This window comes from Equus przewalskii, chromosome 10 (genome assembly GCF_037783145.1).
Source record: "Equus przewalskii isolate Varuska chromosome 10, EquPr2, whole genome shotgun sequence".
NCBI lineage: Eukaryota > Metazoa > Chordata > Mammalia > Perissodactyla > Equidae > Equus > Equus przewalskii.
The window spans coordinates 2,270,347-2,294,186 of NC_091840.1; the positions used below are offsets into that span (position 1 = coordinate 2,270,347).

The following is a 23,840-nucleotide window of genomic DNA, read 5'->3' on the forward strand; positions in this document are numbered from 1 at the left end:
TCATGAAGATCTTGCAGACGGGAGATGGGCCATGTGTAGGGGCATTGGCTGGCGTGCCCCTTTAAAAACCATGTGTCCTCAAGGCTCCTGTCTGGGCTGTGCACCAGCACTCACGAGGATAACAGTCCTGGGCTTGGCCAACCCAGCTGCTTTCTGGTGGGAGAGTTAGCACCAAGACCTTCGTGGTCTGAGGCAACACGGAGGCCCTCCGGGGGGCTCTGGTACCTGGAATGCAGGTCATACAGGGATGATCCCCCTGGGCAAGGATGCAGCCTTTGTTCCTCTGCCTACTTAAGCAAGCTTCTCTCAGGGGGCGGTAGCGGGTGCACATTGCTGTCCAGCCGGCCGCCATTGGACCTTCCTTGTAAGTAACTCCCAATAAACTCCTATGTCTCATTTGCTGTCTCCGGGTCTTTTCTTTGGTGTCTCAGCAACCTGTCCTACACTGCTCACACAGCTGGGCGTGCGGTGGAACACCGTGGGTGTTGTCACATGCCCAAGAGGCTCCTATTCCTCACGGTAGAGGGAGGAGCATCCATCTGCAGTCCCAGCAGGAAAAGGAAGCGCTTTATAGCTAAGACACAATACACAATACACCAAATCAGTGTGGGTCACCATCCATGGAAATAATCTTAAAGATCTCTTAAACTCTCCTAGCAGAACAAATGGTTGGAAGAACGGTGACAGCCCTCCCTGTGGATCTCAGTGGTACCCACTCTCCCTCGTGCAAACAGAGCGTGTTAGGAGGCTCTGTTCCCTTTGGTGGAATGCTGCGGTCAACAACCAAGACCTCCAACTTACAGCAAAACAGCGGGTGTCTTCCTCGCCACTGATCCAAATACTGCCTCTGCTTTGAAGCCCAGCTCCAGGTTCCTCCTCCAGGGAGTTGGCCCTGGAACTCCAGCTTGCCCAGGGCCCTCCCCTCTCTGGACTACTGCCCACTCACAGGCACTGACTGACTGACCACCGCACACTGACCGTGCAGGAGAGGAGGCCAACTTATCACCGAGCGTCCAGGCCAATCCCTCAGCTCTAAGGACTTGCAGCAAGCCCAGGCCTTACTTGTTAACGGTTCTACAGATATTACACTGAGTCCCCCAGTGGAATTTAAGCTCTTGAGGACATATCATCTCGTATACTTCTAGTATCCGTCTTTTTCCTACCATCATCCCCTAGCACCTGGTGCGTTACACACAGCCAGCACTCAAACACTTGCTGATGGACGGCATGGAAGAGTAAATGCCACCTCACAGCCAGGCAGCAGCCTACGAATTGAAACTGGAAACAATTTGGCTCCATCTCCAATTTATGTACTGACCAAGCTCCTGAATGCCTCAGTTTCCCTGTTTGATACAGTGACCTAAGTCAGACTCCGAGAGGTCACTGTGAATCCACTGACTGCTCCCAACGTAGCTGTGTTAGTTCTAAATACTAACCCTATGGATGCCCTCCTTCTGGACTGCACTTGGAGTACAGCCAAACGTGCCGGACTCATAGTCTGCACGGCTCCCGGACGGGAAGCGTTCTCCCCACTGTGCCTGGTTGGCTCCTTCTAGCCAGGTGGATCTCAGTTCAAGCGTCGTCCTCCAGACAGGCCTTCCTGGCTGCTCAATCAAAGAAGCACCTGTCACTATGTTATGGCTCCATCTAGCACTGTCTGTAATTTTATATTTTCTTATTTATGTTTTCATGTTTCTTCCTCCTGATTAGAATGTAAGGTCAATGAGAGTAAGGACTGTGAATGTCTTTTTACTGCCCAGAGCCTACAGCAGAACCTGGTACATATCAACTATTAACAAACATTTGTTGAATGAATGAATGTGAGGTCCAGGAAACAGACGCATGGTTCCTAAGTGTGTTTAAGCTTTGAACACCAGATGCACCTCTCAAAGCTGACATCTCATATATGACTTACTGGCTTCTAGATCAGAAGATGACATACTCAAACGATAGTAGGTGAGCTCTTTCTCTGGAAAGGCAACATGGCACAGGGGCTAGACAGCACAGCAGACAGGAGCGTGCTCAGGGGCCAGACAGCACAGCAGACGGGAGCATGCTCAGGGGCCAGCTGGCTTGGGGCTGATGCAGGCTTGGCCATTTACTAGTGACTCTGAGCAAGTCACTCAACTTCCTGTTCTCTTGGTTTCCAGACCCGGGAAGATGGAGATAATGCCAGTAGCCACTCCCTGGATTGTTGTTTGGACCAGAAGACATATTATACACCCAGGGCCTACCACAGTGCCGGGCATACCAACGCCTATGTCAGGATCACGGATCGCAAGTGTACTGGCTGTGCAAAAATGACTGACCGTGAAGCTCTAAGCCCTCCATTAACAGACAGATCTAAGGGAGGACTGCTTAAGGCAACTGGTCCTCCTCTCTCTCTGCCGAATGCAACAGGGCCTGTCCCAGGGGCTGCGAGCAAGAGGACAGTGCCACAGAGCTGGGCCTTGAACAACAGTCTCTCAGAGCAGACAGAGAAAGGAGGGAAAGCCTGCCTGCTTCAATATGTACAAAAGTGGGATGAGGCACTGGTTCTGGGGAGGGTGAAAGAAGCCCACAGCCTCATCTTCTCAGTCACATGACTGCTGTGACAAGCATCCCCAAGCGCAAAGGGCAATCCTCAGGAGACAACGGTGCCACAAGAAAGGCCAATGGAGTGACTGGTAGGCCTTTCTGAGCCTCATACAACCTTCAATTCTCACCACCTGAAGCCTGCCTTCAATTAAGAAAAGCCGCTTGCAAAATCATCTGCACCGCCAAATCTCGGCAGAGCGAGGGCATCCATTAGAGACTTGAAGACACATATTTTCCTTAGGACACCAGGAGGGCACTGAGGGCACCAGGCAGCAAGGAGAGAGGAAATTAGTGCTGCAGACGCTAAAACGCATCGTGCCGTGATGTGCAGGCCTTTGTTTTGATGACAAAGGCCAGGATTTTCGTCCCACTGTGATGAAAACGGAAGCTCTCTGTGCTGTGTGCAGGCGCCCCCACGGCGGCCTCTGAAACCTCTCGTGCTCTCCCTTGGCAGCTCATCCACAATTTCATCTCAGAGCTGAGCCTCCTGCATGCTGGCTGTCAGGACTAACCAGAGAGGTCGGGAGGGTGTATGTGCAACACAAAGGGAACCCAGCACCCCTCAGGCTCCCCTCTGACCTTTGAGGGATCTGAGTGGGAGGCGCCAAGCACAAGAGCCTGGTCCTAGTCCAGTGCCACTGAGCCCCTGGGGCGGTGCCCCAGGCAAGGCTGACTGATGACTGCTTTCCACGCCGGGAGGGTCTGTTATTCTGTCACGTTACAGCATTCCCACGTTTCCGTCAATTACTCACATTCTCTCCACTAGGCAGCCTCTCAGGGTTTTGTTTTTCCCATTTCATTTCTACATTAGCTTCCAGTGAATCATTTCTCTTCTTATCAGTGACTGGCAGGCGTTAACGAATTACTGATTTTTCACATTCAATCAGCTGAGATAATATATTTATGTTGGAAAGAAGGGTATTTTTTGAATGAAGACTAGTATCTTTTGATAGTTTTCCTTTCAAACATAATACATGTGTACAATTCTGACTTGACAGCGGCGTAAATTCTAATCACAGCTACTGAGCCTATATAACGGCAAGTGCGGGCTGCTGCCAGCTCCTCGCAGACCCTCTGCCCAGCCGGCCCTTGGAGGCCACTGCTGTCCTGTCCTGCAGGGCACACTGGGGGCAGGGCGATGGTGTGGCTCAGCGCGTGGGTGCCAGGCATGCCATCTGGCAAACTCTGGCTCCAGCTTGCACTCCCAGTGAGACCCTGGGCAGTGCCTGCCCTGTGTCTCAGTTTCCCCATCTTTAGAAGGTGGATAATAACAGCACCTCCCTTTGAAGAGTTCCAGCAAAGATTAGTGAAGTTAACATACGTAAAGCCCTTTGCAAGGCACCTGGCACACAGCAGATGCTCCATAAATGTTACCTACTACTATTCTTCCTAATTCTCAACCAAAAGAAGCAGGAATCACCTTGGCTTCTCCAGCACCAGAGCACAGATCTTCCAGGATTCCCACAGATGGAGACCATAGCTAAATTAACAAAGTGCTCAAGGCTTCAAAGCCAAAATCAAATCCCAAATGCTGGCTTCAGCCTCGGCTGCTCTCCTGGACAGAACGGGGGCGAAACAAAAACCGCTGCTCGGGCTTCACAGGAAGCAGGACAGCAACTCATTTCATCCAAGACACAGGATTGTTAGCTATTCCAAAGATGCTGTTTACACATAGATGTTAATCATGAATAATTTTTGGTGCGCTCTGCGCCTCCAGTGATCAGAATACTAACTAACAGCCTCACGGAACAGGTTCGACGTCTTTCTGATCTCCTGCAGCTTTCTGAGTACCCTAAGATTTCCAGCACTGTGTAAGCATTTCATTACTTTGTTTCAGGCCTGAAAAATGTCCCTTAATTTCCAAGCATGGATCTTATTGCCACGCTCTCAAATGATTCAGAATATAAATACGCACTGCAGTGGCAACACGCTTATTTATCAGGCTGCTAGGTTTGCTTAGATCATTAGAAATCGGGGGTGCTCGAGGAAGGTTCACTATAATTTACTGCCAGACACAGCAGCTTAATTAGAAAACAAATTCCTTCCCTAGCTTTAAAGACTGCTAAATAATTAGAAGACACAAACACCGCCCCTATCTTTTCTCTGGTCTCGTGTTGAGACTAAACAACACCCGTTTTGCAGATCTGACAAAGGTGGCAGAAGCTGGCAAAGGGTTAATACTCGATATCCTGGGAACCTTATGCTGAGCAGTTGCACAGAGGCAGCTGTTTGAAACAAACCTCATTTATTATAGAATTACCATGCAGGCATTCTGAAGTATGAAACTTTTTGATCAGGTTCTCCAGTGACAGCAAAGTGGAGGAGAATGGCCCAATCAGGGTGGATGTCTAATGGTCTCTGGGCAGCAGGGGAAGGCGCTGGCACCTAGTGTAACCAGAAACCAGGCAAGAAGACGGTTACTGAAAATCTGACCCTTTGCTAAACAGAGTCTGTCAAATGGTTTCCAGACAAGGAGAAAAGTAAACGTGCTGTTTTTCAGAAGCTGATGTCTTGTGTTTGCAAATGTTGCCATCCCACAGTGAAACTTAACACAGTGAACACTTAACAGTTGCAGCAGGGCCGCTGCAAGTTGCTCCAGCTCCAAGTGTCCAACAGCTACCACGGGCCTGTTATGTAATGGGATGTTACACTGAACTCCTCAGGTCAGCCTGCACATGCGCCCTGATTAGGTCCAGTTGCTACACCCTTGTAACACACCCTCTGCACTCTGGAATATAAAGTCTCTACTGGCACTAGCCTCGGGGGGGGACACTCCTTTGGGAGCTATCCCGGGTGTTCTCCATTGTTTGTGCAAGCAACAAACTTTTTTCTTCACCTTCTTCAGCCTTGGTTGTGGTTTTGGCTCACCAAGAGATGAACCCACTGAGTTCGGTTACACTAGGGTCATAAAAATGGCTGGAAAGAGAGGTCATGGAAGTGGCGCTCAGTGCCGCCGTCGAACCTCTACACCCTCCTGCTCCAGGTCCTGAGACTCCTAGGGGTCTCTCTAGGGGATCCTTGGACATGAAGTCATCTGCTATGCAGCTTGCAGGCAGGATCTCCTCATTAGCTAACATCGACACTGACAGCCGAGCTCTGATCCTACTGAGCTTTGGCCCTGGAGGCATTGGCACACACAGAGCTGCACATGGGGGAAGGACAGCTTCGAGAGAGCAGCAGGTGAGGGCATGTGGGCACAGGACACATGCCTGCCATCCTGGTCCATGCAGGCCAAATGCTGCCTGGGCACCCACAGCCAGGCCTCAGCAAGGCTACTCACCAGACTGTGCCAAGATGACCCTTCCTACACAGAGCAAGGGCCTCATGAGGGAAACAGCAGGCAGAGGATGAGACACACATTATTCTTATTTTTTGCAGGTCTTCTTATTTTTTGCAGGGCATTAGGCCAACAACACAGGCCTGAATCTCCCTGTCTCATCTCCATATTATGACTGGTCACTCTAGTCAGGTGGGATAGGGACCAGAATCGCCTGCACACTTAGAGGTGACACAGTGGTTCTCAAGTGCAAGAATTTCCATGTGCTTGGCTGAAACGAGACAATGAGCTGTGTGCAGAGCTAAGTCTTCAGAATCCTTAAAAGCTGGCAAAAATTAGTAACGTATTAAGTGACAGCCCAGCTCACCTTATGTTTATGCATCACAAGAAGTTCCCTAACGTCTGTCTCTCCTGGCAATCTACATAGCTCACACCGCTCTAGAAAGATAAATACTTTCTTAGGGGCTTCCTTGCTGATGGTGTTTCCTCCCCACCAATCTACAGTCCTTAGGATTTTGCTCAGAATAAAGAACTGCTAAAGAATAGATTAAATGGGATCAAGGAATTGAGCAAAAGATCCCATTTCTGTTTTACACCATAACTGTAATTTAAAACAAGTTATCCCACCAACTAACCTGGACCCTCGATCAGTTTATCCAACAAGCTGTACTGGACATCCACATGAGGTTCCCACAGCTCTGCGGCGATGGCCACATGCACCCCAACAGGAGGGAGTGGGGAGAGGGACCCCCAGGGAGTTAATGCTGGCAAAGAAGTCAAAATGATGGATGCCATCTGTCACCCTTAATGCAGACGCGATTCCAGGAGCCCGGAGCCCGGTTCCTCTTGGAGAGGAGAACCGGTCACAGTAACCAGGGACACGTGGAGCATCACTCAACCAACCACCAGACTCTCCAAGACCTCACCTGGCAACCACTCCGACAGCTGTATTGATATTGTGCAACTGTTCTATTAAAATCTCTCAAACTACTCAAAAGTTTACGTATTTTGAAATATTCCGTGGCTCCTCCAAACATCAGCTACTTATAAATTTTTAAAAGAAACACTTCCTCATCCCACCTGGGGCAGGGAGGCTGGTGCAGAGGCGCCTCTGCCCCCACCTTGCTCAGTCACATGGCCGGGAAGGCGAATCTGGGGATGAGCGTGTATCACAGGATGCTGCTGGAAAGCCCACCCTGTGACAGCCGCTGGGTAGGACATGGCTTCTAAAGGAGGAATGCCCTCCTGCTGAATCTGATGCAGGGGACATCCTACCCACAGAGTCTGTGAAGAATGACTTTAAATCAACCGAAGTGACTGGTCCACCTGAGCAGGAGCAGTGAGCCAATTTGTAACTACTCAATTTTAGGAAAGTTTTGAAAAATAAGACAAAAAAATTCAAAAGGCTTTGCCCAAGTCAGCTGTGGCCCCAGGACTGAGGCACTTGCACACTTGGAGCACCGGAAAGAGGGGACTTGGCAGGAGGATCTCACTTTCAGAGACTGATCTCTGGGCTTCTGTGTCAGGGAGGTAACTCCACTTGCCTATGGGTACACTGGTGACAAGCTTGCCCTGGAATGAGCTGGAGAGAGCCTCATCCTGAAGCACAGTGGCCCTGGCATTTTGCACAAGGCAAGGCTGGACCCACCCCACACCAACACTGGTGGAGCAGACGCAAGCAGAATGAAGGATGGCGGGGACTGAATGTGGGAGCAGAGCTGGGCTGTGGCTTCTGGAATGACCAGACCGGCTAGAAGGCCACCAGGGAGACGTGGTGTCCCTCACACGCTCTGCTTCCATCTGAATCACCAGGCCCGCCTAGCACAGCTGGAGAGACAGCCCAGTTTGCACTCATGTCCCTCACTGCTCATCTGCCCATCTTCCCGCCACCCCCTGGGCTCTGTGTCCCTCACTCCTTCATATCTTGACAAAAGGGTTTCAACCTGTGTTTGAATTAAAACACAACAAAACGAAAGTCTGGGTCTGAGTCTGGACTGTATGGTTTTCAGCTGTTTCGCTGCAGATAAGGTCGCTTGGCTTCCTAAGGCTCAGCTTCCTCTGTCGCTCCTGGTACTGAGGGCAGTCGAGACCCACACGCCCTTGCATGGAAACACTCTGAACACGACAGCGCCACACAACGTCTTGATTAGACAGCCACTCAGCACCTCTTTGGGCGAATTACAGACCAAGTATCAGAGACGGGGTGGGAATTGTGCTGAGGAAGTACACCTAAATGGACAAAGGGGACTCAACATGCTAGCAAATGGCTGATGAAAACGAGCCTACTGCTGACATAACGAGGGAAAGAGGGGGCACAGGCCTCAGCTGCCAGGAGTGGGGTGGCGGTAGAAATCGTCCCGCACAGCCTCAGGTCTCACACATGAACAATCTGTTCGGCTCTGCGCTGTGTCACATGACAGCTGTCCAAGTGGACCTGCCTTCACTGATGAGTAGGTTAACATCACAACGAGCCACATCCCGGTCCTGAGGGAACCCCAAGTGGCCCCAACGCAGTGAGTGGAAACGAACCATGGTCCCAGGAAGGGATAAGCCGTAGAGCTCACTGTAACCAAGAGTTATGTATTTTGAGAAGAAATCTCCAGAAAATGATAATAAAATAGGTGAAAATAATGAGACATTTTTTCCAGGAATGTTCTCTGAATATAGAAACCACAGCAGCCTGGAAGAGTCTATCAAACACAGATGTGCTGCATTTCTGCCCAGCTTCATAACTGCAAAATCAAATCTGCTTGTTGAAAAATTTTCTTCTTATAGACTGTGAGCATAATTGGGGGAAAAGTTAAAAATCTAAAAAATAGAATAGCATTTGTTTTAAATGGAAAATCTCTTGAATACGCTATAGAAATTAGCAACTTGCATCTACTCATACAGAGACCTAATGGCTGTTGTGGCCGGGTGTCTTCTGGAGCTGAACATCTGGATTTTTTCTAGTGCTACATAATTCTAAAGTTTGGAGTTTGTCCTGGCATAAAAAACAAACATAATTCAACCACTCACATTGAAACTAAGCTTTGCCAGGCTACACGGGAAAACAGCCCTGTGGTATCTCAACCTGGAAATGACTGTGTGTTGATTCGTGTGTCTCAACTGAACTACACTTCTGCTGAGCTGTAGTCAGAGATCAGTGACTCAGACCCGAGTCAACACACCTTCAACAGTTATTCACATAAAGACTTGAGGTTTCTAAAATGACCTGCTCTTATTCTCTTTTTGTCACCACCATCACAACCCCCTCAAGAAGCTCTATCCCCGATGCCTTGAGAAAAGAGTGTGGTTCATTCTGGACACTCGTAGCCCGTCCCAGTTAGTCTGGATAGTTTTCTGAAACGCAAACCTCTCTGAAATCAGAACTATCTCTTTTTAATTGCACAGTTGGACTTGGATATACAGTTTTCCAAAAGACATATGACAGCATTTGCCAGATGGTGAGCAGGACAGGTGTATGAAAGACATTTCCTAGCGCAGTCTTTATCTGGAATCCAGACGGCTTCAGAAGTGTAAAGTAATATGAACCATTATTCACACTGTAGCTTCAGGGGCAGTGCTGAAGAACAGAAGAGTCTGTGGGGGCGGGTCGGCACCCACTGAGAGCCCAGAGGCGAGGCTGCGGCAGGGAGCGTGATGCCCATCAGCCACCACTCAGTCCTCAGTCAGACCCATGTGAGGCCCGCTCTTCAGGACGGGGACAGATACGGAGGTGAAAGAGGTGCACCCTGCAAGTGTAGCTCCTAAGGCTGAGGCCAGGACCCGAGCCATGTCTGCCCAACTCCCGTCCACGGTCTTTCCACCACACCCACTTCTCTGCCCCCTGATCCCCACTCAGGATGCATTTTGAAAACTGCCTGCTGTTAATGACAGTTAATTATGGTTTTTTTAAAAAATTAAAACACACATACCCAATCTTTCAGCATTTAACCAATTTTTTTTTTAAAGATTGGCACCTGAGCTAACAAGTGTTGCCAATCTTTTTTTTTTTCCTTTTTCTCCCCAAATCCCCCCAGTACATAGTTGTATATTTTAGTTGTGAGTGCCTCTGGTTGTGCCATGTGGGATGCCACCTCAGCATGGCCTGACAAGTGGTGCCATGTCCGCGCCCAGGATCCGAACCAGTGAAATCCTGGGCCGCTGAAGCGAAGCACACGCGCTTAACCACTGGGCCATGGGGCTGGCCCCAGCATTTAACCAACTTTGTAGCATCACTTGGCAGAGAGGGTGAGATGGAGAAAAGAAGAGGACAATGTGAGTCAGCCGTCAGAAGCTAAAGTGTAGGTTTGTCAGCAGAGAAAGTCACTTAGTGCTGGGGAGGGCAGTAAATACTGTTTCTGGGAAGGACATTGGTGGTTGCAAACTCTAAAGTCATGACTGAGGAAAATAATGCTTGATGAAAAATACTAAAATCATAATACATGAGTGTTTACTTCTATTTTTCAATCCTCATGAAACAGCGTAAGTAATGACAGCGAAGGTTTCCTCCCAAGAAACAACAGAGCACATTGCAAAGAAGAAACACCACTTCCTCTCTCAGCTCCTGCTCAGTCTGCTCCTCAGCCCAGGCCACGGTTGCCATGCCGTCCTTCAGTCATTTTGAACTATACTCGCTTGCGGGTTTCTTACTTCCCCAAATTACATATTAACTTTATTTTCTAAGTTGTCATATAGTAAGTGGGCTTTTTTGGTGTACAGTTCTGTGATTTTAGCATATGGAGATTTGTGGGACCACCACCACAATCAGGGTAGTGAACATTCCTTCACCCCCAAAATGCCCTATCTGGTGGCTCTTTATAGCTACACTCTCTCCAGACTCCTAACCCCTGAAAACTACTGATCCGTTTTCTGACCCTACACTGCTGCCTTTTCCAGAATGTCACAGGAATAGAATCACTCCACACAGGGCTCCTGGGATCCCCTACATGGCAGTGAACCAAATGTCACCCCTGTGTCGTGCTGACTAATACTTCCCGGCATGGACGCACCACAGTGTGTCTACTCATCCACCCCTGAAGGACATTTGGGCTAAGATTTGGCGATGATGCATCAAGCTACCATAAACATTCCTGCACAGGATTTTGTGTGAACTTAAGTTCTCATTCCTCCAGGATAAAGCCCTGGGAGCGGGACTGCTGGTCATATGGTAAGGCATGTCTAAAGGTTCAAGAAACTGCCACATTTTTCCAGAGTGGCTGCACCACTTTGCATTCACACCAGCAACGTATGAGTTCTGGCTGCTCCACATCCTCTCCAGCACTTCGTATTGCCCATTTTCCATTTGAATCATTCTAACAGGTGTGTAGTGGTATCTCGTTTGGGTTTTAATTTCTATTTCCCTAATGGCTAATGATTTTGAGCATCTTTTTATGTGCTTATTGGCCATGCTGAAATCCTCTTCAGTGAACTTTCTTCCATTTTTCAATTGGACGGGTTGTTTTATTTTCTTATTTTTGAGTTTTGAATATCTTTATATGTTCTGGATACAAGTGTTTTTTTTTTTTAGAATTTTTATTTTATTAAAAAAATTTTTTTAATTGCAGTAACATTGGTCTATGACATTATATAGCTTTCAGATGTCCCTCGTAAGGTATTTTAAATTCTGTGTGGATTCCATCACGTTCACTGGCTACAGGTTCTTTGTCAGCCATGTGATTCGCAAATATTTTCCCCAAGTCTGCAACTTGTCTTTTCACTCTCTTAGCAGTGTCTTTCAGAGAGTAAACATTTTAAATTTTGATGAAGTCCAATTTACCAATTTTTTTCTTTTGTGGATCATGCTTAGGGTGTCAAGTTGCTGTGCACATTTTAAGTCTGAGAAAGTGACAGGACAAGGGCTGGTTGTCCTGACATCGAAGTCTGGGTAGAGGGAGGGCCTGTGTGTGTAAGGACCACAGAAAGACACCCAGAGACCTGGCCGCAGGGCTGGCCCTGCACTGCCAGGTGGAAAATGCCACCCAGGAAGCTGAACTGAACTGAACACCAGGTTTCTCTTCAGGAAAATTAGAGGGTTTGACTAAATAACTTAAAATTTTTTCTTCCTACAATTATGTGATTTTTAATAGCTCTTTTTACTCTGGAGACTCGAAACATGTCACGAGCTTTGTCTGGGCCCATATGGCTCAACAAACAGGAGCAGGGCACAGTCTGGAGCGGCCACCACTGTGCTGAGTGACCAGGAGGGGAGAGGACAGCACAAACCTGGGCCATCCAAGATGGAGGGAGAGCTGGGACGCTGTCCAGCACGGAGACAGAGGAGTGGGCTGGCTTCATGCTTCCGGCTGCCCTGCCTAACGGGAGAGGACAAACCACTCCGTCCCCTTCACCGGGAGCTCCAGAAATACTCACAGGGAGGCAAAAGGAAAACAAAATCAAGACAACTTTAAACCAAGAACTGTCTGAATAGGCCACCAGCAGCAACCTAGCTCTGATAAACTGTAATTTTGTTGAAATTTTCATGGATATGGTTTATTTGAGAAATTACATGTATGTGGCAATGCACAGCATGGGTAATGGTACAGGCAATGGAGCATTCTATAACTCAGAAACGGAGGGGAAATAAAGACCCGAAAGACAGGGTATGGCAAAGACTGGGAAACGGAGTTCTAACGGAACAGTTTTGCAGAGCTGTGACATCTCGTCACGGAACCAAACCAAACAGACTGGGTGACCAGACGGATCTAGTATTTTCTTATTTGTTAAAATCCTTTTCCATGTGCTGTTTCTCGATGATGACATGATCATTTAGCATTGGTAAAAGGTCTTCCAGGTCACAGCCCTTCCTGGAGGTAAAAGTGGCTTAGCACATGGAGGAGATGCTCTCACGAGCAGTGGCGCTCTGCGCCTGCCTGTCTCTGGAAGAGAGTGTGTGGGTTTGGCCAGGACGTGAGCAAACATGGAAGACCCCTTAAAGGAGAACACCTTAATGCCTGTGTTGCTCGGCCCGCGTGTGCCCCAGCACGGCCCTCTACTTCCCGACCACGAGTATGCCGAGTGAGCAGGGTCTACAGAGCGCAGACGGGAAGATGGAAATTTGCCGTGCTGCTCACCCATGTTTTACAGGTGGTCAACAACAGTGCTCTCAAAGCTATCACCAGACTGCACCGTGGCTCACGATTTGTAGAGAACCAGCAAACACCTGTGCCTGGAGCAGCATGTACACAGTAAAGAGCTGTGAGAAGAAGGAAGCAGACAACCAGTTTACTGGTGTGAGATGGATGGTGATGCGTGTCCAGTGAGACTCTGGAACTTGCGCCCTCACTGACCACTGCAAACTCGACAACGCTAAGGTCCGCGGTCCCTGCTCTGGCCACTGCGTCTGCGCCAGGCCAATCACCTTGTATCCGCTCTGCCTGATATAGCACACATGGCTCCTCTGGACACAGCTTTAGCACTGGTTCTCAGTCACGACCCGCAAAGCTGTCGCTACTTTGAATCCAGCTTGCCAGCACCCTCACCTGTCAATACACCTCAACCTCTGCTTCAGCCAATGTTGCCTTTCTTTTTTCGTTGTTGTTTTTTGTTTTTGTTTTTGTTTGTTTTGGGTTTTTTTGGAGGAAGACTGGTCCTGAGCTAACATTCGTGCCCATCCTTATCTACTTTACATGTGGGACGCCTACCACAGCATGGCTTGCTAAGCAGTGCCATGTGTGTACCCAGGATCTGAGCTGGCGAACCCCGGGCCGCCAAAGTGGAACGTGCGAACTTAATTGCTGCGCCACCGGGCCGGCTCCTAAGGTCACCTTTCTAACAAAGACTTCTAAGTCTCTGTCAACTATGGGCTGGTTTTGTGATACCCAAGACCTACTCTTGAGCAGAGGGACTCCAACCCTTTCCATTTGCCCTGCTGGCACTGATCGATATTATGTGAATTCTTTCTTGCCACAGCATCCCATTTTGCTGGTGAACAAATGCATCCTAAAATAAACAGATGCAGTAACCGGTCATCTGATTTCCTTAGATATTTACTCAGAATTTAAAAGGAGAAATTATATTCAATGAATTGTCTGCAGGTATCCTAATTATATTTGTTGACTCTTCCTTTTAAATTTATTTCTACATGTATTTTACTTGTCTACATTCTTATAAAAAAAATTTTAAAAGATAGAAAAAATGGAAGTCAATTAACACTGCTTCTCTCCCCTCCTTTCTCCAAATTCTACTTTCCTATCAAGACCAGAGTGAACTACAATTACATCATTTCATGCCCTTTTTATGTGTATTCACACACACACAGAGATGCATTGTCTTAAGAACACTCTCGGTGTCCTACCGTGTGCATTGGGCTCAACTGGCCCTTCTCACTTAACAACATCCCACGTCAGTACAAGGTTAACTACACACTCTTTGCATCTGCCGTCTAGCGAGCAACCCCCAGTAGGAATGTACCGCGATCAACTCCATCGGGCCCCATCGGTGGACATCCAGGCATAATGCTCATATGTTTCCCCTGACATGCAGGCAAGTCTTTTCCTAGAAGAGAAATCTAGAAGTAGATTTGCCTTTCGTATCTAATTTAGTTAAATTCAGGCCTTAGCTGTTTTAACACATGATTTTGTAAAACAAAACTTAGAAAACAATTATCTTGTATGTTACTTCTAGAAGAAACAGGGTTCAGAGCAGAAGGGTTTAAGAACAACCCCCTAGAGGAACAGGATGAGTCAAATGAACACACAAAGAAACAACACACACAGGTGCGGTGTAGAGCCGTGAGAGTGTTTCGGACGGACAGAGGCTCACAGCAGCAGGCGGACAGGCCGGCCCACGGACCCAGAGGGCGAGGAGAGGCCCTGGGGCTCCAACGCGCCAGGAAGGACACCTCCTGCCGGCACCGCCCCACCTGCCCTGCCACAGAACAGGGTGGGGGTGGAAGGCTGCAGGATATTAAAGGGTGTGTTGAAGATCAGGTGCACACGGTACCGCAAGAGGCCTCTGCAGCCACGGAGCAGACATCTGTATGTGCAGTGAGACGTTTTTGCTTCAGCTGAGTGTTGGGAGTATTTTTAAATGTTCAAAAGGATTCAGCTTTTTATTCTTTTCTTTTAATATGGCCCCACATTTAGCTATGTCCTACACTAAGCCCTAATGTAACAATCACAAATATGGCCTTAATCAGAGAACAAAAGAACACACCCACAAGAAAGAGACGTCCCCATGCTAACAGGAAGTATGTCTGAGAATCACAAGCAATAAAAGGAGGAGACTCCCCCTCAGACCCAGAAAGCCTCAAGAGCTTAAAAATCCTACTTACTTTTCTATTAAATCCAGTGTGACTCCAGGCACCAGACTAACACACTTCTGCATGCAAAACCTGCAGAGAAAGAAAAGAGAGTGAATCACACTAACGGGACACTTAACAGGAAAATGCAACAGGCCCTCAGAAAAAGTAAAGAGACAAAGCTGGGATGGGGACTGCAGGGTGAAAAAGAAGCCCAGGTTTCCTTAATTCTGGCAGCTTTTAGATTTATGAAGACAATCTCACTGCCAGCCTTTCACAGGCACAGGACCACACAGCTGCATCAGTGAGTTTTCAGCAGATGGAGAGAACAAGTCTTCAGCGACATGGAGCAGAGCCCCCACCCAGGGGTGGGTGGTAGGGGGCAAGGAGCGGCGACGTGAAAGGAAGCTCTCCCCCAAACAACGGACAGACTGGACTTCTCTTCCTTTTTTTCCTTCTTATGAAAACAAGCTGAGGAGAATGACAGGAGAATCAGTGAATAACCTCCAGGCACACAAAATAAATTTGTGGGAGAAGACAAAGAAAAGTGAGTTCAATGCTATCATTTTAATTATCCTAAAATCACAGGCGTCAGAGCCGAGAGACTTAACATCCTCAGGCAGGGCCATCCTGGAGGGCTAGGATGGGACTGCGACCATCCTTCTTCCCTCCCGTCAGCGCTGCTGGCACCAGCAAGACAGAATCAATGGTAACACAGAGTAACAGGGCAACTCAGTATTTTTAGGGGGAGACATGTAAAGTGTTTAATTCACCTGCTTTACAAATTTAGAACAAATAATCCCCTCTACAAAACAGCGGCAGGCACACAGCAAACACACCTGCAAAATGCATTTCCATGTATCTCTGGCTGGACAAGAGAAGGGGAGGAAGATGGGAGAAGGCCAGTGGGCCCAAGGGAGGGGACAAGTACAAGGACCAGGACTCACTCCGGGAGACATGGAGTGACGCATGTGAGGTGGGTGGGAAAGAGAAAGACAGGAGTATCAAGAGACTCAGAGGTGGAAAGACAACAGACAAGGCTGTGAGGACGGTGTCTGGTGGGCAACTGGCTCCTGACAGGGTGGTGGACACGGAGCTGGCTGCTGGTGACCCCTGGGCTCCAAGCCTGGCCAGGCTCACTAGCTCAGGAAGCAAAGCCTCACTCAGCCAGCAGAGAGGAAGTGACCTCCCTGGTGGTGGCTGCCATACCAGTGTTCTCTCATTCAGAGAGCAGAAGAAACGAAAGTGCTGGCCACGTTTGCCTGACGCAGAGAGCAGCCATCTCCCGTGGGCACAAGGGCTCAGCACCTAGACACTCCATCAGTGAGTCAATTCCACTTGGAGCCAATCCTTCTGCTGGCTCCACCTTCAGATAGCTCCGCCCGGCCTGCTCCCATGCACCGCTGCACCATGCACATGCAGCACAGTGCCGTGTAAATCAGAATCACCCAGTGGATAAAATACTCTACAGGAAATACGTTTTCCAGTCTGACTTCCATGCAGACTGTGCTACTTGGTGGTTTGTCTTTTTGTCTATAACACACTTATTGATTGGGACTTCTGGATTCCAGTAATGACAGAATAATTTGTAAGACTAATTCTTTTGCCAATAACAATAATAAGCTCTGGACAAAGTATAAAAAACAACCATTTGAAAGCACTAAAGAACAAATAAATACAGGCAGAAATGGAAGGGATATCACCCTTAAAAGAAGACTAACTCTGGGTGAGATCCACCTTTATCCAGCTTTTCCCACAGGTACTCCCCAATTCACATAGCATGTGGGGGTGGCGCTCAACTGAAAAGCAACTGTCTTATGGGGTGAGGAGTCAGAGATCAGCACTGACGCCTGCCGGAAACTTCGGGGGGAAGTCTTAGGAAGGAAGGAGACAAAATCTGCAAGCAAGCTCTCCTGGAGTCCTTGGCTGACTCCCGCCCTGCACACACGAGATGAGACTCCAAGGAGCCCGGTGGATACAACATCTGAAAGGCTGAAGGTGCTGAGCAGAGATTTCAACACCTGCTCACCAGTGTGCCCAAAGACAGGGAGAACCAGCCAGCCAAATTAGAGGGGCTTGATCAACACCTGGGGCCTTCCACTGACACCCCAGAGGGGTCATGCCTTAGTTACAGCCACACTCCAGGATTCGGAGCCACACTCCAGGATTCGGAGCCACACTCCAGAACTAAGAGCAAAGCCAACAGAGATCAGTCCTACAACCAAGCAAGCACAAGAGCAATTAAACAGCCTGGGAGAACAGAGCTAAACACTCTTCAGAGGAAAACAACAGAATCCAGAGTTTCATAATGTCTCATCCACAATGGAGAGTATCCTATATAAAGTCAAGAGAAAAAAGTTAGTAAAACAGATTCATAGTCGGCCAGATTTTGGAATTAGCAAAGACTTTAAAATTATAGAAATAACTTAATTATTGACTGGGAAATGGCATTATTATAAATCCACTGACAACATCAAGTTCCATTAAACAGGAAATTAAAAATAGGGACAACATGCAACTTTAAAATATTCATGGTATGGTTCTACACATAAGAGCAGCATGGATAAATCAGTCACTGATAATCCACACATTTTACATCAGCAATAACATGGATTCCCTCCACACCAGAATTGGCAACAGCTGGTTTTGTTGCTCACGGTATTCTCTCCTTCCTCCATACAAGAGCGCTACTGGGCAGTGAAAGGCCGAAGAGCAGGCCAAAGAAGAAGTAATAAAAACGGCTCAAAAACCTCCCCAAACTGGATGTTAATCATTATAACAATCGACACAACAGCTGGTGCTTCTTCAGTGCTTACTGCCTGGTCCTGGTGATGGAGCGCATAAAGAGGCTGGGGCCACGTGTGACTCCTCTTTGTCCGACACACCACTTCCAAACAGCGGACGGATCCCGTCTGCTTTATGTCAGTTCCACGGCACCTGACATGCTCACCTCCTGCCTGCTGACCCTCCAGGCCAGGGTTTCTCAGCCAGGCGCTGTGGACACCCAAAATCCTAAGATAACTGTCACCATTTTCATATTTACCTTTTACAAAAAGTTGAATCATGTTGATTTTGTTCTAGAATAAAGGAACTCACAGTCACTGCAAAATCCCAAACAAGACAGACACGTGTAATGAAAAGAGAGTCCTCGCTGCGCCTCCCCCATCAACTGCGCAGAAGCAGCCACGGCCGACAGCTGAGACGCCCCTGTGCTGCCCGTGCCCGGCGTCCATGGCCAGCCATTATCTGCACTCCGCTTTTGTTAGCTTTTTGTTTCTCACCACAAGAGAACTGTGCGTACACACTACACTTTTTTTTTTTAACATTTCTTTTCCAACATTTTCCAACATTCAACAAAGTTGAAAGAATTTTACAGTGAATACCTATATCCCACCACCTAGGTCCCACCGTTGGCATCTGCCTACGTTTCCTTTATCACCTCTCTGCCTCTCCATCTGTTAATACAACTTCTCTCCGGTGCAAGTGAAGTTACGGCACACTTCCCTCTAAATTCTAGATCTCAGTATTTGTATATTGTTTTTGTCTTCTGATGTAAACTAACTTACAATGAAGTGCACACATCTGAGTTGTACATTCATCGGGTTTTGATAAATGCATACACCTGTGTAACCCACATTCCTACAGAGACCGCTCCCAACATCCCTGGAAGTTTTCTCCTGCCCTTTCCCAGCCAATTCCTACTCCCTCCCCCTGCTCCCAGAGGCAAAAACTATTCTGATTTTTCCACTGATTAATTTCTATTCTAGAATTTCATATCAGTGGAGTTGTCCAGTATGAACTTTTACAGAAGGCCTCTTCCAGTCAGCATAATGCATTGAGGTTTATCCATGTTTTCGTTTATATCGTGAATTTATTCTATTTTACTGCTGACTAGGATTCCATTATATGAATCTATCGCAGTTTACACATGCTGTTTTGTAACTTGCGCTTGTATATCATGGACAATATAAAAACCACTACATAGAACATTCCCTTTTCTCAATACATGAATGAATCCTGTCTGTATGAACACTAAGTTTGTTGTCCTCAGGATACATTCTTAGAGGTGGAACTGCCTGATAAATGGGTGCACATGTGTTGAATGACTATCTGTTCTTCGATGGCTCTCCAGAAGGCAAGTGTCATTTACTGTCTCACCAAGGCTGAATATACCTATTTTTTTTACTTCTTGCCAATACTGGGTTTATCAACATAAAAACAAAACAAGCAAAAAACTTCTGCCCAGCTGATAGGTGAGAAAAGACACATCACTTGAATTTCTCTAATTATTACTGTGGTTAAATGCCAGCTAATAATTTTTTTGGTTCTTTGCATTTTTTGGTTTATTTGTAGCCTGTTTATGCCCTTTGCATTTTTCTTTTTTTTTCCCTAAAGGTCGGCACCTGAGCTAACAACTCTTGCCCATCTTTTTTTTTTTCCCCTGCCTTTTCTCCCCCAATCCCCCCAGAACATAGTTGTATATTTTTAGTTGTGGGTCCTTCTAGTTGTGTCATGTGGGACGCCACCTCAACATGAGCGGTGCCATGTCCGTGCCCAGGATCTGAACCGGCGAAACCCTGGGCCGCCAAAGTGGGGCTCATGAACTTAACCACTCGGCCACGGGGCCGGCCCCAACCTCTGCATTTTTCTACTGGGGTACTCATCATCCCAATGATTTTAAGAGTGTTTTACACATTAACAGAAGTAACCCTTAGTCATATGTTACACAATTTTTCTCAATTTATAATTTTACGTTAAATTCTATTTTTTTTTGGTCAAACAAAACTTAAAGTTTACCTTTAAAAAAGCTATCACTCCCTTTATGGCTCTTTCATTCTCCTAACTGATAATTTTTCCAGTACTTTTTGTGAGTTTTCTTTTTTACATTTAAATCTTGGCATGTTTGAAAATTATTTTTTTTTAATTATTATTTTTTTTTGAAGAAGAAGATTAGCACTGAGCTAACTGCTGCCAGGCCTCCTCTTTTTGCTGAGGAAGACTGGCCCTGAGCTAACATCCATGCCCATCTTCCTCTACTTTATATGTGGGGCGCCTGCCACAGCATGGCTTGCTGAGCGGTGCCATGTCCCCACCTGGGATTCAAACCGGTGAAACCTGGGGCGCCGAAGCGGAACGTGTGCACTTAACTGCTGCACCACTGGGCCGGCCCCTGAAAATTATTTTATTAAGGTAAGAGGGAGGGATTTAAAATGCTCAAATGGTCAGCTATATACCCCAAATACTAGATGTTGGATAATTCATTCTTTTTGCAAATGATAAATTCTTATATACACAGATTCTGTTTCTGGAACTCTCCATTCTGTTTCATTGACTTGAACGTCTACTCCTATTGCAACTGAACTCCAAAACGCATTTTAATAACTGGTGGGACAAGTTTTCTTTCACAAATCTTTTTTTATTTTAATTTTCATGGCTATTCTCAAACATTTATTCTTCCAGTTGACCTTTAAAATCACTCTGTCAATATTATGCTAAATTTATGGTTTAATTTAGGGAGAATTTATATTGTTAATTTACCAGATCTCACCACGCAATAATGTGGCCAATCCCTCCATTTATTCAAACTTCCTTTCAGATCAGTAAAGTTTTATAGAGTTTTCTATATATACATCCAACATGTTCTTAAAAGTTTATGTTTTTCTCATTATTTGTTACTGTTGCTATTGAGAATCAGATGTATTTCCCTTCCCAATGTTTCCTTGCTGGCTATTTTTAATATATAAAAAGGGTAACGATTTTTTAAAAGTTGTAAAGTATACCATACATGAAGAGCACAGAAGACATAGATGTGGGTTTAAGGAATAATAAAGTAAATATGACCACCACCCAGATTAAGAAATATTACATTACAAAACCTAAATGGCCACGTGTGTCCCCCCAACGGCATCTGCTCCTGCCCCCTCCCCCAGAGGAAGCCACTCTGACTTTCATGGTACTGATTTGTATGTACATATTTATTTAGTAATCAGTCACTTTGCTGAACACTTACGGTATTGCTAATAGTTTTCCAATGGATTATATTGGTGGTTTTTTTTTTGGCAAAGTTGACAATCGGATCATACATAAATAGTGCAAATTTGCGTTCTCTTTAGAATACGTATACCTTCCATTTCGTTTTCTCATCCAGTTATCACAGTGGCTGGCATTTCCAGAGCAGTTTGTTGAACGAATTACACTTCGTGTGCATCCTCCCCTTGTTCTAACTACGTTAATGGAAACACAATGTTGGAGCGTTGGAGTATGATGACAGCTGCTAGTCCAGAAGAAAATCTCTCACATGCGAAGGAAGTCTACTTTTATTAAAATTCATTTTTAATTTTATCAAATAGCGTTTCTCCTTTCACTTATTAAGATGATGAATTTTATTGATAGGCGGCCTAATGGAAAGTCATCAAAGCAGTCTCGGAACGACTCTCAGTCGGCCAAAGCTTACTGTTCTCTCACTACACTGCAGGATTCGCATTGCTAATATTTTATCGTGAACTCATCTGTAGTGGCTGTGCGTGCGTGTGCGTGTGTGTGCCTCTGTGTGTATGGCTGTGTGTGTGCGTGCATGTGTACACACACTATTTGTCAGGTTTGGTACCCCAGTCATGGTAACTTCATGAAAAGAATAAGAAAGCCTATACTTGTTGAAATGAAGGCATATGCTTATACCCTGTTTTGTTACCATTTGTTCTATTGCATATTTCAAGAATAATTATCTGTATATTGACTCTTCACTGTTTTATTTTTCATGCTTCCACTATTTTTTATTGCTTTCCCTTTCTTATAATACCTACTCTACTGACCAATTGATTTTAAGGTCACTTAAATTTTGAAACCAAATTTGATTTCTTAAACTTTTTCCTTCTGTTAGTTCTCTTTCCATCTTGATGTATTTTTCTGTCATCTCAATATTTATCTTTTCTTTTTCACAGAGACCATTTTTATATAATTTCATTGAGGGTACAAAGCATGTGCTGCCTCCTTTCCAGAGTGTCTTTGTTATTCATAAGAAGCCCCTTCTGACCACACCTGAGTTTATGCTGAAGAGGTGACCCAGGGTAGGGCCCAGAAAGACCAAGCACTGGATTGGAGAGTGGGAACTTTCCACCCCAGGCCACCCTCCACCCTCCACCTCCGCAGTGAAGGGTGCTGGAGACGGAGCTCTAGAGAACTCCTGAACAAGGAGACTCAGAGAGCGGCCAGGGTGGTGAACACACCAACATGCTTTCTTGGGGGGGTGGCGCACCTCTGCTCTGTCCAACGTGCAGGAGCCCCTCTCCTCAGCGGCTTCCTGGAGGTCTTGCTCTAGCACTCCCTGTGCAGCTCCAGCACGCGTCTGCACCTGGGCTCAAGCTGGGAGACACGGGAGAGGAAACGACCCTCGGAACTCATCCCCGCTGCGGCTTGTCATTCCTGTTTGATTTCAGTCCCCAAACTTGAGCCGCTGTGCTTGCTGGCTTTCCAGAGTCCTCAGGAGCTGGGCTCTGTACTCTGACCGGGCTGTGCTTAGCGGGGAGCTGCAGCCGCTTCCTTCTTCCGAGCGGGCACAGGAAGTCCTCTTCACGGAGTGCTTCCACCGACAGAGGTGCCATCGAGGCTGGCACAGAGGGGCCTACTTTAACCCCGTCCTTCTGAACTCGAAACACACTGCCAGACACATTGGGCTTTAAGTACTCCTTTTTTAAAAGGAATTTTGGGAGATAGCTGAAAGTGGCAATGAATACACTGTTAAAAGTAAAACAAGCAAATTCCTTGGCATTTCATTTAATCCAGTAGGTTTAAAAAAACAAAGAAACAAGCAAAAAACCCCATATGAAACTAGCGCATAATCATCTGGAATGTGTAACTCAATTAAAAAGTGTGCCATTTGGTATTACTAGAAAAGAAAGTAGAAGACGACACTTTCCTAATGTAGAAGCTGTCAACAGCTGCTGCTGTAAATGTACAGAACAGCTTAGTCTCTTTAGGAGCTTCCCGCCCAGCAGGCAGGACAAGACACAAATGACGTTCAGGGGTCTGCTGTCTCAGGGTTGCCCTCTGTGCTTCAGAAGCCAGCCAGCTAAAACAAGAACTAATGATTTCACTAGTCAGAGAAATTCAGACCAGCACCTCATCCGAGCTTGCTTCCACACAACAAAGGTGCTGCCCTGTATGTACTGCTCTGGGCTACAGCCCCGCTGCCAGAGACGGGCGGGTGTCCCAGGGGCCGGTAAGCACCTGCAGGGTAAATGAGCCGCAGGGCACAGCAAACAACTTTCAAGGGAACAGTGCTAACTTTGCAAGGGTTCTGGCATTTTAGTTCAGAAGAGATTAAAAAGTCAAGACAATTGTGGTTATAAGGAAAATGTCTTTAAAAAAAAGAAATAGATATTTAAATATTTGGTAGTAAACATCATAATGTCTGTAATTTACTAAAAACAGCCAGAAAAACAAAACAACACAGCAAATAACAACTATAAAAGTTGGGTGAAGAGTACATGAGGGGTTCATTTGATTATTCCTTCAACTGTTATGTAGAATGGCTGAAAATTGTCCTACAATAATAAAAAGTAAACAAAGAGAGAGAGTCAATACAGACATTCCTACACTGATGAGCCGAGGTCAGGAAAACATTCAAGGGAAAGACCTAATTTTCAAAAACGTCAGCAGTTTGTTTCTACATCTGAAGACTGCCAAGATTTAAAGGGGGGGCTCCGGGCCTCCCTGCCCGCCAGGCTCATCCCTGTGATCATTAACAGTTGGTGCTGACAGAGA

At 46.6% G+C, this 23,840-nt stretch overlaps 1 protein-coding gene across 23 annotated transcripts in view; it reads right to left on the reverse strand.

Moving 5' to 3' along the window:
- Positions 1-23,840, reverse strand: part of RPTOR (regulatory associated protein of MTOR complex 1) — a 404,605-nt gene that overhangs the window by 158,058 nt on the left and 222,707 nt on the right. For 20 of the 23 annotated variants that reach the window (XR_011523252.1, XR_011523251.1, XM_008514448.2 and 17 more), the window contains one exon: positions 15,111-15,170. The exons of the other annotated variants lie outside the window; for them this stretch is intronic. Coding sequence is in view for 18 of the 20 variants with exons in the window: in XM_008514448.2 (XP_008512670.1) it covers positions 15,111-15,170 (60 nt within the window). In the remaining 2 variants the exon portion in view is untranslated. The remainder of the gene's footprint in view (positions 1-15,110; positions 15,171-23,840) is intronic. 23 annotated transcript variants of the gene reach the window in all.